The 12,773-nt window shown below is 37.0% G+C and overlaps 1 protein-coding gene across 3 annotated transcripts in view; it reads right to left on the bottom strand.

The window, feature by feature from the left end:
* TGDS (TDP-glucose 4,6-dehydratase) overlaps nt 1–12,773 on the bottom strand; it is a 35,656-nt gene continuing 22,883 nt past the window's right edge. For all 3 annotated transcript variants that reach the window (XM_073347731.1, XM_073347723.1, XM_073347740.1), the window contains 7 exons: nt 11,700–11,798; nt 9,737–9,796; nt 7,746–7,789; nt 7,216–7,381; nt 6,199–6,257; nt 1,844–1,941; nt 1–1,359 (listed from right to left, as the gene is read on the bottom strand). In XM_073347731.1, the coding sequence (XP_073203832.1) occupies nt 1,259–1,359; nt 1,844–1,941; nt 6,199–6,257; nt 7,216–7,381; nt 7,746–7,789; nt 9,737–9,796; nt 11,700–11,798 (627 nt within the window). In that variant the 3' untranslated portion in view covers nt 1–1,258. The remainder of the gene's footprint in view (nt 1,360–1,843; nt 1,942–6,198; nt 6,258–7,215; nt 7,382–7,745; nt 7,790–9,736; nt 9,797–11,699; nt 11,799–12,773) is intronic.

Genomic DNA, 12,773 nt, shown 5'->3' on the forward strand with positions numbered 1-12,773 from the left:
CACCTTAGAGACTGACCAATTTATTTGAGCATAAGCTTTTGTGAGCTACAGCTCACTTCATCGGATGCATTCAGTGGAAAAAGTTAGACAAGCACTTTATATTCAAAAATCAACATTGAAAAATCCATATTAGCAGCTTTTCCATAATTATAGTTTTCTACAGAATTTTGTGAAAATTCAGGATATTTCTCCCTTAAAAAAAAAAACAAAACAAAACATTTTACAAGGAAGTTTTACTAACAAGCAATGTATCATTGATAAGATGATCTAAACTCTGATAATGCAAACCATCCCTCAACTCAGTGAAACAAAAAACTATTTAGCTTTTATCCCTCCGGCAAAAAATATTCTTCATATCACAGGACATAACATTTGAAATACTGTAACAAATTTAGCATTCAAGTTTTTCCAAACATTCCAATTGTAAACATGAAGGAGAAAAATTATTTGGGGTAATACAAGAGGTAATAACTGGATAATGATCACAGTGACAAAATCCTTTGAAAATAATGGAGACAGATAATGGAATGAAATTAAATACAAGCTTCATGAAAGATCTTTTAGGGTGAGAACAATTTCCCAAGAAAGGTGATACATACTATTTAGGATATTTAAAATTAGACCAGACAATGTTCTAGAAATGTGATCTATAGAGAACAATACTGCAATGGCAGGGAAATAGACTGTAACCATTTAGGTCTCATCTCTACCTTTTGTGATTCTGTATACCTTTGGTAGAGTATAGAACATTTGGCTCCTTAATGTTTAAACAGCTGAACAGAAAATATAATTTTGCAGCTAACATGATGGAATAAGTATAAGAAGTGATGACCTCTCTAGTACATATGATACATTTCTGAACTTAAACACACCAATAACTTATTTTCATCAAAAATACCAAGAGTTGTATTCAAAATGTTTCTTAATCAAAGTGAACAAAACAGGTTTAAAATCAAGCGTATCAATGTATAGTATTATAAAAATCCTTCATATAGTTATTTAAAATAAATGTTGATAAAAATTTAAGGATATTGCACTGAAAACTGATGTTAACAGATTTACATCTATAAAATCAAGTATTAAAAAGCTCTGAAAATCTTTCCCATTTTGTTCCTTATATAAAACTGTGAATTCATAATTGTCCATGTATCTTGAAATATGAGAAGACTTCAGCTTGGTCACTTGACTGCAAGTTTCTATAAAGAAGACATGGTCACGAGGAGAGAGGATGAATTTCCTTTATGTTCTCTCTTCCTCCCTACAGTACATCAAGCTGTGCAAATAGTTCTCTCACAGGAAAGGGTTCCAAAGCTTTCTCCGCATTCTTCCAGTTGCGAAAATTGTCTCTGTACCACTCAACTAGCATAAACGAGAAGGTTGAATTTAAGACATAGAACAAATTAAACAGAGAAACAGATAGTTAGGTATATTTGTACCCTTTTCCAGATACCACAAGGAAGCTAACACAGCAGTAGTATAGTTATACATAAATTGCATTCTGTGAAATATATAGCTAATAATATTTGAAATCTTCAGTGAAGTCCTTAACCAAGATACTATTGTACCATATCAAAATGTCTACTTTATTTTTGCCCCTGTTTTTAAATGATATTAATAATGTTAAGGTGACTTAATGGGTTTCTTTTAAAAAAAATACTAATAGGAACATAAGCTACTTAAAGAGGAATCAGTTCTACTGGCTAGTTTGAAGAAGTAAGCTCGGCAGCATTCTAACTTTAGCTACTCGTAATATAACACTAAATTTCAAAACCAAAATAGTCTCTACTTCTTTACTCCCAAATAACCACCCCTAAGTGAGTTACAGATATTAAATGTAGCATACTTGTTTTCTTTATTCCTTCCTTCCAAGGAACTTTAGGTTTCCATCCTAAATTGTGCATTTTTTCTGAATTCATTGGATATCTTAGGTCATTGGTAGGTCTTAAAAAACAAATACAAAAATACAAGTTTAAAGAAAAATACAGTTAAAGCATGTACAATATTTTTCAAAACAATTCAGTGTACAGCACTTTGCCTAATATGAGTGCTTGAGGGCACTGTAGAGCATTCTTTAATTAAAAATGATTTCCCCATTCAAACAGATCTACTTTGTCACATTTTCAAAACATTTCTATCATGCATGTGATCATGCACAAAACTCATCATGTGCAGCTGCCCAGGAAGAAAAATGAGGAGTTCGGCCCCTACAGTAACTTAAACCCCACTGTGTTAGTGTGTTTATATTTCCACCCATCCACCCACTCTGGAGGGCTTTAGAACCCAGATGGTGCTTCCCACCAACCCATGTGGCCTTTGGAGAAAACTGCAGAGAAGCTACCAGAGACTCCAGCTGATAGCGGCAGAAGCACCCAAAGCTGAGACCTCATCCTTTGGGCATTCAGAGAATCTTGTACAGTTTTCACTGGACTTTCTCTGCCCGCTGCTGGTTTGCTGTTTGATCCTCTCCTTCCCCTTCCCCCACCCCCAAGTCTTTTCACCTTAGTTTCACTCCACATCTGTCCCTCTTACCCTCTTCTCTACCTTTTCTTTCTCCCTCACCCCGTTTCTTTCCCTTTGCGATCCGTTTAACTTATTCCTTCCTAACTAACTGTGTGTGTCCCCCAAGTTATGGAACTAACGATCATGGAAATTTATGTCCAGAAGAAACCTCAAGAGGTCATCAGTCCATCTGGCTGTGCTCAGACAGGACTAAATATACCTCCCAGACCATTCTTAAAGATGTTTGTCTAGCCCATTCCTAAAAAACTCCAATAACTGGGATACCACAAGCTCCCTAGGCAACCCATTCTAATGCTTATCTATCTCTCTGAACTGATTAATTCTTGTCTTACCATCAGAGAACAGGAAGAACAAGTGATCACCATGCTCTTTATAACAGCCTTTTACATATTTGAAACCTTCAACCTTTGCACCTTGAGAGTCAACAGGCCCAATTATTTCAGCTTTCCTCAGAGGTCATATTTTCCAAACAACCTCTTATTTTGTTCTCTGGGCTCTCTCTAATTTATTCACTTCTTAAAGCTGAAGCCTCACCAGCGCTGGGTAGGGAAGAATAATTACTTTCCATGTTTTACATAACATGCCTGTTAAGACACTGCAGAATTATATTTGCCTTTTTCGCAACAGCACCACACTGATGACTCATTCAATTTGTAATTCACTATAACCTCCAGATCCTTTTCTGCAGGACCACTGCCTAGCCAGTTATTCCCCATTTTGCAGTTGTGCATTAGATTTTTTTTTCCTTCTTAAGTGCAATACTTTGCACTTGTCTTTATTGAATTTCATCTTGTGGATTTCAGATCAATTCTCCAATGTTTCAAGAAACCTAATTCTGTCCTCCAAAGTGCTTGCAACCTCTCCCAGGGTGGTGGTATCTGCAAATTTTACAAGCATACTACCTCACTCCATCATCCAAGTTTTTAATGAAAATAACAATAGTACTGGACCTTGAACAGACCCCTGCAAGACCTCACTGGATAGGTCTTCCAAGTTTGACAGCAAACCACTGATAAATATTCTTGAGTAGTTTTTCAACAAGTTATGCACCCACCTTATAGTAATTTCATCTAAACCACATTTCCCCAGTTTGCTTACAAGAATATCATGTAGGATAATGTAAAAAGTCCAGATATATTATGTCTACTGCTTTCCCCCCCCCAACCACTAGACCAGTTACCTTGTGAAAGAAAGCAATTAGATTTGACATCATTTGTTCTCGAGAAATCCATGCTGGCTATTAATTATCACCTTATTTTTCTGTAGGTTTGAGCAAATTGATTATTTAATAATTTATTTTAGAATCTCTACAGATATCAGGCTGAGTGGTCTATAATTCCCCAGGTCCTGTTTTTATCTCTTTTTGAAGAGAGGTACTATGTTTACTTTTTTATAGTCCTCTGGGAGGTCATTCATCCTCCATGAATTGTTGAACAGTTAATGATTCAGAGATTGCTTCAACTAGTTCCTTAAGAATAGTAGGGTGAATTTCGTCATTGTCTGCTGTCACGACACAGTTTCTTCTGCTTAAGTGTTCTACCCTTCTAGCACTCTGTGTATGTTTTATCTATTTATATTTTAAGCTCTTTGGGACTGGGACCATATACTACCCTTTGTACAATGCGTAGCACAGTGGGGGTCCATTTGGAGTTGGCTCTTCGGCACAACCATACTAAACATTATTAGTAATAGATACTAATAATACACTGTTAGGAAGCTTCAAATATTCACCTTGTTTGAAGCTCTGAAGATATGGCAGTACTCTAGAAATCTAGAACAGCAACATCACTATTAGTGAGAGCTCAGTGCTGCTCAATACATGGAACCTAAATGTACCAATATCCACTGATGGAAAGTGAATGAGGAGAATCCTACTTATGTATTTCACCTTTTATCGAAAGTGCTGCTTACTTGAGGAGAAAAGCTGCTATATCACTGCATCTAGGAGCTCATGCACCTAGGCAGTAAGCCATAGCTACATTCCAGGAGTTGACATAAGACACAGATGCTGCTGAACCGTTTGGGTGCCAGTGGAAATATGGATAAACTATTTTCAACACTGTTCCAGTAACTGTAGTGATTTCTGTCACATAGACACAAAAGTCTTGTCTGTTAGTCTCCTCAACCACATACCTTCTAGACATTGAATAACCGTTACTTAAATCAAATAGAATATAAAATGTCTTCTGCTACATTTTAAGATGTTATAGTACTGTCACCATAATTATTTTCCAAGATGCAGCCTACAGAGCTAGTCTTTCCAATTTCCCTTCTTTATGTTTGTTCACAGCAAGTGAGGCAGGGTTCATATTTTATAGAAAACTTAGTTTTCATAGGACAATGTCCTATTCTTCTTCAACACTTCAGGGCTCATGTGTTCCCATCTCTAAAGTTCATAAGTCTCTTGATCTTATCAACAGCACAATGACAGCTTGTGTATTTAATGCTCTAGGAATTATTCTGGGGAAGTTCTATGGCTTGTGTTATACAGGTCACACTAGATGATCACAATGGTCCCCTCTGGCCTTGGACACATCCATCAGTCTAAATTACAGTCAAAGGGCTGCATTTGGCCCATCTGACGTATTTATGCAGCCCATGTAATTACATTCAGATTGTCCACAATCTAAGGTTTAATCTTTTTAAGTTAATAAATTTAAAGGCCTCCTAGCTGCCAAGATAACCTTCAAAATATGAACAGAATAACTGATAGTTATGGATAAGATTCTATCCCAGAGGTCACAGATTCCATGACTTTCTGGGACCTCTCTGACTTCTGGGGCAGGGCCGAAGCAGCGGCCGGCCCCTGGACGGTCAAAGCAGCTGCCGGCCCCCTGGAGCTGGAGCAGCAGTGGTCATCAGGGCTGGAGCAGCTGCAAGCCGCAGCAGCGCTCTGACAGTGTGTTGTCCTCCCCGCCCCGCAGGGTATTTTAAGTAAAAGTCAGAGACAGGACATGGGCAATATATCCATGACAGAATCTTAACCTGATAGTCTTTCTGAGCCTGCAGATCAACTGAAACAATGGCTCAGAGGTGTGACCCTCCTGTTCCATTCTAATCTCACTGGGGGTGTCAATTCTAAAGCCGTTGATGCCATGTTAATGGTGATATTAACTATTCCATTAGTGATCATTTCAGAATAGAGAATGGGGGCACAAGTGAAGCCTGCAGAAAGGTGGGAAATTGGGAGTTGCTTCAAGGAAGGAAATGCAGATGGAGAACAGAGACGGCACACAAAAACAGGAAGTTAAACAAATGACAGAAATAAGACTGGTTGTAAAGGTCAGAGTTTCTTCCATCCTGCATGATGGTGAATGTAACAAGGTACTGAACAAACAAATTAAAACAGTTTAGTTACGACATAAAGGCCATATTTCTACACTTTATCTTTGTGCGAATCTCCTACTGACAGTATGCATTCCTCTGTGGATTAAAGGGAGGAAGTACCACTGTACACACACACCCTGGCCTATGACTAAAAATGGAATATGCCCTTCAGGGTGAGCCTGACATCACTGATCTATGTAGGAACAGACTAGTGTCACAAAAGGAGATAATTAGATTTTTTTTTTTTTTTTTTTTTTTGCGCAGTGGTACAAAGAAAGTACAACACAAAAAAAGATAGAACACATCTTTAAGATAAAAAATCCCCCAATAGACTGTTAACCAATTCCTCACCTGTCTTTGACATAATCCACCCAATGTTCCATTTCAGATTCTGAATTGGTCTTTTTTATCTGTCAACCAGAAAAGAATAAATCGTTTTCTATATTACAAACCTAGTTACAATGCACAGAAATAAATCAATATTAAGGTTTGAATTTAACACTGGATTAAGAACCACCATTTCTGTATGCTTTTTCGTTTAAATTTTATGACCTGTGGCTGGTGAAATTACTGCAAGTTAACTAGTTTTGACCATTTATAGTGATTCCAATGGCCACTCTTCTCCAGATATCTTCCAATACTTGTTTAATAACTGGATTTTTGTATAATTCTAAATTACAGCAAGTTTTTACTTATGGCAATTCCACATTCCCTGACCAAAATGAAACAGACAGTATCAAGAAGTAGTTGTCAATTGATGACTGGTCATTAGCCTGCATGGAAAGCAGGTGGAGAGCTCTCAGTGCTGCCCCCTTTAAAAAAAGCCTTGCAACAGTGAGAAACAATCACCACCTATTCCTTATACAGCACTTTTCATCACTAGATCTCAAAATCCTTCAAAGTCTTTAAATGTATTTATCCTCACAACATCCCATTTTACAGATGAGGAATTGAAGCACTAAGAGGCTACATTACATGCCCAAGGTCACACAGGAAGTTTATGGCATAGCAGGAAATTGAACCCAGGTCTCCCAAGACCTAGGAAGATTGCATTAGTATGGAGACTGAGCTATCTTCAGACTTCTAGATAATTTCTTCCAGGTCAAGATCCCAGGAGGAATGACAAAAGTCTGTAGTGTGGGGTAGCTTGCACAGCTGTTTTGTGCACTATACCTGTGCTACCTGTTCTGTGGATCTATGGCACTTCTGTCTCTCTAGGGGACTGTCAAACCTCATCTTTCCTACCCTTTGAACATTAAACTCACATAAACCCAAAGTAATTCAAATCCTCTGCAGTTCAATTGCAGATGTACCATTAAGAAGAAAAGAAACCACAAATACTCTGAACTGTCTACATTGTTTACTTACTAGATGGATTAATTCTTTAGCAAGCTGTACAATGGACATTTCAAAATTGGTTCCAATGTTATAAATTTCACCTGGCTTCCCCTTCTTTAGAACAGTAAGGAATGCTTCTACTACATCAGTGGCGTAAAGAAAATTCCTTCTTTGAAGCCCAGAACCATGAACGCAGCTAAACAGGAAAAAAGATACTGTGTGGTATAAAAAATTCTTTTAAAAACAGAAGTATCCAGTTATTCTATCAACATTTAGACGTGTGTTTTTAAGTGGATAAAACTATTAAAAATCAAATATGCTTTTTGGTTGAAAGAAGATTCTGTTTGAGTTAATTTTAAAAATAGCCTTTTTTGGTTCCTGATTGCAATGTAACTAAAATGCAAGTAAGTTATGAACATACTCAGATTACTAATGGGACTAATTTTAAAAACATTAAATTTATGAAGAACACTGCATTGATTACAATTATAACCAAAGCTTTTCCACCACATACTCCCTGCCACAAACCAAAAAAACACTGTAGAAAACAAGTTACATACCATTTCCTGTTCTGATGCAACAAAGATATAAACTTTGGAATAACCTAAACAGCAATAAATAAATAAAGTCTGTTCATTTTAGAAAAAGCTGAAGCTCTACAAGGACTTGCAAGGTGAAATCATGGCCTCACTGAAGTAAATGGGCCCAGGATTTCACCCATAAAGAAGATCTATTTAAAAACAGAGCAAAACAAAATTGAAAGTTAGATGGAAGAACTGACCTAATATATCCATTTGAATTTTAAAAGCTGTTTAATAGAAAAAAGTTTAGGGTTTTTTTAAAAGCATATTTGTGAGAATGCATGCCTTGCAACATTCATCCTAACACCCAAGCTAAAAGTTCCTTGGGCATGGAAGTTACATGCATATTTATTTTCTTGTTCAAAGTGAACATTTATATACATATCAGAAGTCTGTTCAAAGGATTTTACTTGAGACAGGAAATATGATCTCCGATTCTATGATACAAACCAGTGTAACAGTAGATAAGCAGAATGGGGAACTAGAATTCATAATTTTCTGCTCTAAAAATCACTGGAGATCACAGGATCAGTAGTTTTAAATCTTACTCTCTTTAGGGAGCCAGTGAGGTCCTGATCCTACGAATATGCTTAACTTTATGCATATGAGGAGTCCCACGGACATCAGTGGGGTTACTCAAGTGCATAAAGTTAAGCACATGTGAAAGCATTTGCAGGATCAAGGCAAATGGGGCTAACCACTTGAGCAAGTATGAGCCTACCTTGCAAAGAGCTGTCACACCCAAACATCCACATGTAGGCAAAAAATTACTCAAACATCTGTGAGCATGAGTTAAAATCCGGTGGTCTGGTACCTACCTGTAACAAATCAATAGCTACAAACAATGGTTACTACAGTTGCCAGCTAAACAGCACAAACATGGCACAAAGATAGAAAGATTGAGGTACTAATTTTTGAGCAAGAGTCCCAGGCTACCTGTAAGTACTTAAGTTGGCAATTGTGGTATACAGCTGTGGCCAAGTATTCATCAAAAACATATAGCTTCCTACAGAGCTTTAAAATGGTTGTTCCAGGAGTTATTTTTTCTAACTATAAACAGCTATAGATTTTAGTTCATTTTGACTCTTCATTAGTCAGTCCATTAAGTCCCTAAATATTTTTTCTTTATTCTTCTATGAGTTACCTCCAATTTGTCTAAATTTTTCCAAGATGGTCAGAACTAAAAGCAGTGCAGAGAGGCACAACCTCACAAAAATAGCACAAATATGCCTTTGCAAAATGCTGCATTTCTTCATCAAAATGTGCATTAACTTTCATAGTCATTTATCCACTATCACCCACATGTATCCCATGTTTGGATAGTAGCAATACAAAACACAACTCCCTCCTATTTAATATCTATTTTGAATTATTCCTTTCCACAAGATAAACGTAGACAAACGCAATCCACTTCAATTTCATTTCTGACCAGATTTCTGACTTTTTTAGGCTTATTTTTGTCTTTACTGATGCAACTCCATCTTCTTTCATATCTGAGGTATTTTTTAAAAAACATACTGTTCACTTTCATATTATCAATGGAGTTGTTAATTAAGACTGGAATTAACACCAATCCCTGTGGCACCCTAATATTCTCTGAAAATCTAGAAGCATTGAGTATTGTCAGAATTTTTTACAAATAGGTATATGAGACACTCTAGCAAATGTTTTATTGGAAAAATGTAGTTCCCGCTTTCCCCTACATCAACCAACATGAGTCATCTATTCTAGGTGGTTAGTTTGGTAGGTTATTAGTATCAGACTAGGCCAGATGGTGCTTATTGAGCTTGACCCATTTTGCCTGCGATACAATGTTTTCCAAAGAAAATAATTTGTAAGTATATTCTGACCAAAAAAACCAAAAGAAAACCCCCCCAAAAACAAAAAAAAAACCAGTGGTAAAACATCTAAACCACCTTTTTACAATGGATTAGAGAGTTAAGATAGAAACAAGCATCTAACTTACTTACTTTTTCTGGATACTGATGTGGTCCATAAACATTGCTGCTTCGTGTGATAACAACTGGGAACTTTAAAATATTAAGCACATGAGTATTATCTGTCAAGGACTGTAGACCCAAACTGCCTTAGCTTCTTCACCGACCAATTAATAGTAGCAATTCACAATTTTGTAGTGCCTATCCAAATATCTGGAAGCACTTTATGAATAAATGAACCCCCAAGACACACCTGCCAGTAGACAAGTACCTCCAGTTTAGAGATGGAGACATGCAGTCAGCAACAGAAGTTTCTGATCCCCATTCTCATTTGCATTCCTGTCTAGAGGACACTACAAACATGTCTACGGTAGACTCTATAAAGAGCCTTTATGTGACATTTCTTATTCAAAAGAAATGTTTCACAGTCACTAACAGACATCTTTTCCTGAGTTTTCCCCATCCCAAGACAACAAATTTATGAAGAACCTTCAAAGGGCCTGAAAAAAATATGATGAAGAATGAAGCAAGACAGTTTACAATTGAAATGTTTAAACAAACCAGGATCTGCATAGCAATTTAAAGCTTCAAATAAAAATAAATAAGGGAAGATGGAAGGTTGCTTTCCCCATGGGAGCAGACAATGCAATTTGGTTACCGTAACTTTGCACACCCCTACTTTGGAATATATGATTTCTTTTACGTTTAGCTCTAATTTAGAAACTAGGGCATTTAGAGTTATTTTTGATAGACTGGTAGAAGAAAGATGAAAATTCAGAAGTTTACAATTACAGTGAAAAAAGAGACAATCTTTGCAAGGGGCAGATGTGCCTGACTGAATGGGAGAGGCTAGGGCTCAGCCAGTCTGCATGGAGCAAGCTCCCTAACAATCCCTTTCCGCCCCCACAAATAACCGGTTCCATATTTTTCCCACCCATACCCAACACAACTCCCTCCTATTTAATATCTATCCAAGTTCACACCCAGGCTCCTTCCCAGCAATTTACTTCCCTCCCCCTCAGCTCCTCCGCTACCCCTGAGTCCCCCAAGCCTTTGCACTGCTTCTGAGGGATGTGGGAAAGATGATTCTGTATTGTAGTTTAAATGAATTATTACTCAGAGTTCTGTATTAATATGCCTAGTAAGGAATATATTGGTCAAAAAACATTTCCTGAATCTTTTTTGTTGTCTGTATTGTTACAGACGTATTTGCTGACAGGCATTTTGAAATAAATGACCAAAAATAATTGAAACTGGTGTGATTATATTGTGTTATTTTGACAAATAAAATATGCAGAATTTTAAAATATTGTGCACGGAACTTTTTATTTTTTGGCATGGAATTCCCCCAGGAATATCAATGTAAGCATATACTTCCTTATATTCTATACCCCTAGCAATGATACATTTTGGCTATTGCTTATAATTGTAACAGATTCAGGCCCAGAAGGTACCTTTCTATCATGGCATGATTCCAAAAGGGTCAGTGCTTTTCTGTACCAAGAACTCCTAAAAAAATAATGTCATTACTGGTTATTGGACCTTAATGAAAGTTACCTGAAACAGTTTAGGGCTACACTTTGCTCTCTTCTGGGTTTCCCCATCTTATTTTGTTGTGTTTTCCCCTAGCCACTGTACTCCACATGTCTTTCTAAACAAACTTACATAACTAATCATTTACTGCATCTAGTATCCAATCTATCATGTTTTCCTTATTTCTAGTATTCAGCCCAAACCTTAAATATTTCTAGGGTCACTATAAGTTTAACAAACAACCCCTCTTTCTCATAATCTCATTATTTTTGGTCATGTGCTTCACGCCTATTACTTATGTCAAAATCCAAACTCAATTTAAAACTATAATTCATTCAGATCTAATGTGGGCTTACATTCCTACACACAGTGTTTACACATTGTGAGACATTTTCCTTTGACATATATGGAAGGGATGCTATTGCAATGAACCTTATAGCTTCTGAAACCTGAATAAGCTTACCTGATACCTTTCCCAGTAAGACTGAACAAAGCATTCTGCAGCTGCTTTAGATGAGGCATAAGGATTTGTTGGTCGTTTGGGTGAAGCTTCATCAAATTCCTGAAATAAAAAGAATGATAACTTTCACTACATAACAGCTTTCACCCCAAAGAATCCTACAATGGTTTTAAAGCCTCATACTGAAGCTATGGTCAGACCATTTCTACTAGAACTGGGGAAACATACAGTAGTTGTCTGACAGTACTGGAAGTGAAGAATACATCATTCAGCTGAGAACAAAGGAGAAATTTAAGGCAGAGTATAAATGCCCATACTGAAAATGGGCCAGAACAGCAGGGCTAACATTCTTACACTTTCAGAAATACCTCACCTTTTGTGAAAGAGCCTCAAAGGATAAGGATCTCTGTTTTCCGTCTTGTGTAAACCAGTATCTCCAGAAAAGTGCCTTAACACCATAAACATTATTCATACCTCAACACTGGTGGGACATTAGTTCAATTCTTATTTAGACCTCAATCCTCCAGAGTTCCACAGGGGCAGATCCCATTGACATCAATGGAATCAGCCCATACAGAGTTCAGTGCAGAACAGATGCCTTGGATCAACACCACATCATGCAGCAGCTGGTTCCTAAAATGTCTCCCATCCACTTACAACACATGTCCAACTCTGCTTAGTTTAAAAAGATCAGTCTGTCTCAGGTGGCACGGCTACAAGCCATAAAGATGTACGAGTTTTGTGTTTTTAATCATGGATGATGCCAAGAAAATGCTATTTTAGAACACTACCTTAAATTCACATTGAAGTCAAAACCTCCTTTTATAAGAAATATTCTTGATGTATTTAGTGTACAAGTAATGAAGAAGGTCACATTAACTGAATGCGTCCGATGAAGTGAGCTGTAGCTCATGAAAGCTTATGCTCAAATAAATTTGTTAGTCTCTAAGGTGCCACAAGTCCTCCTTTTCTATTAACATACTAGAAGGCAATAAGCAAAAACCCGAACCCTACAAAACAAATATATCTTCCCACCATACTGCAAAGGCTTACTAGGCCAACTCATCAGTATTCACT

Source organism: Lepidochelys kempii, chromosome 1, assembly GCF_965140265.1.
Source record: "Lepidochelys kempii isolate rLepKem1 chromosome 1, rLepKem1.hap2, whole genome shotgun sequence".
Lineage (NCBI taxonomy): Eukaryota > Metazoa > Chordata > Testudines > Cheloniidae > Lepidochelys > Lepidochelys kempii.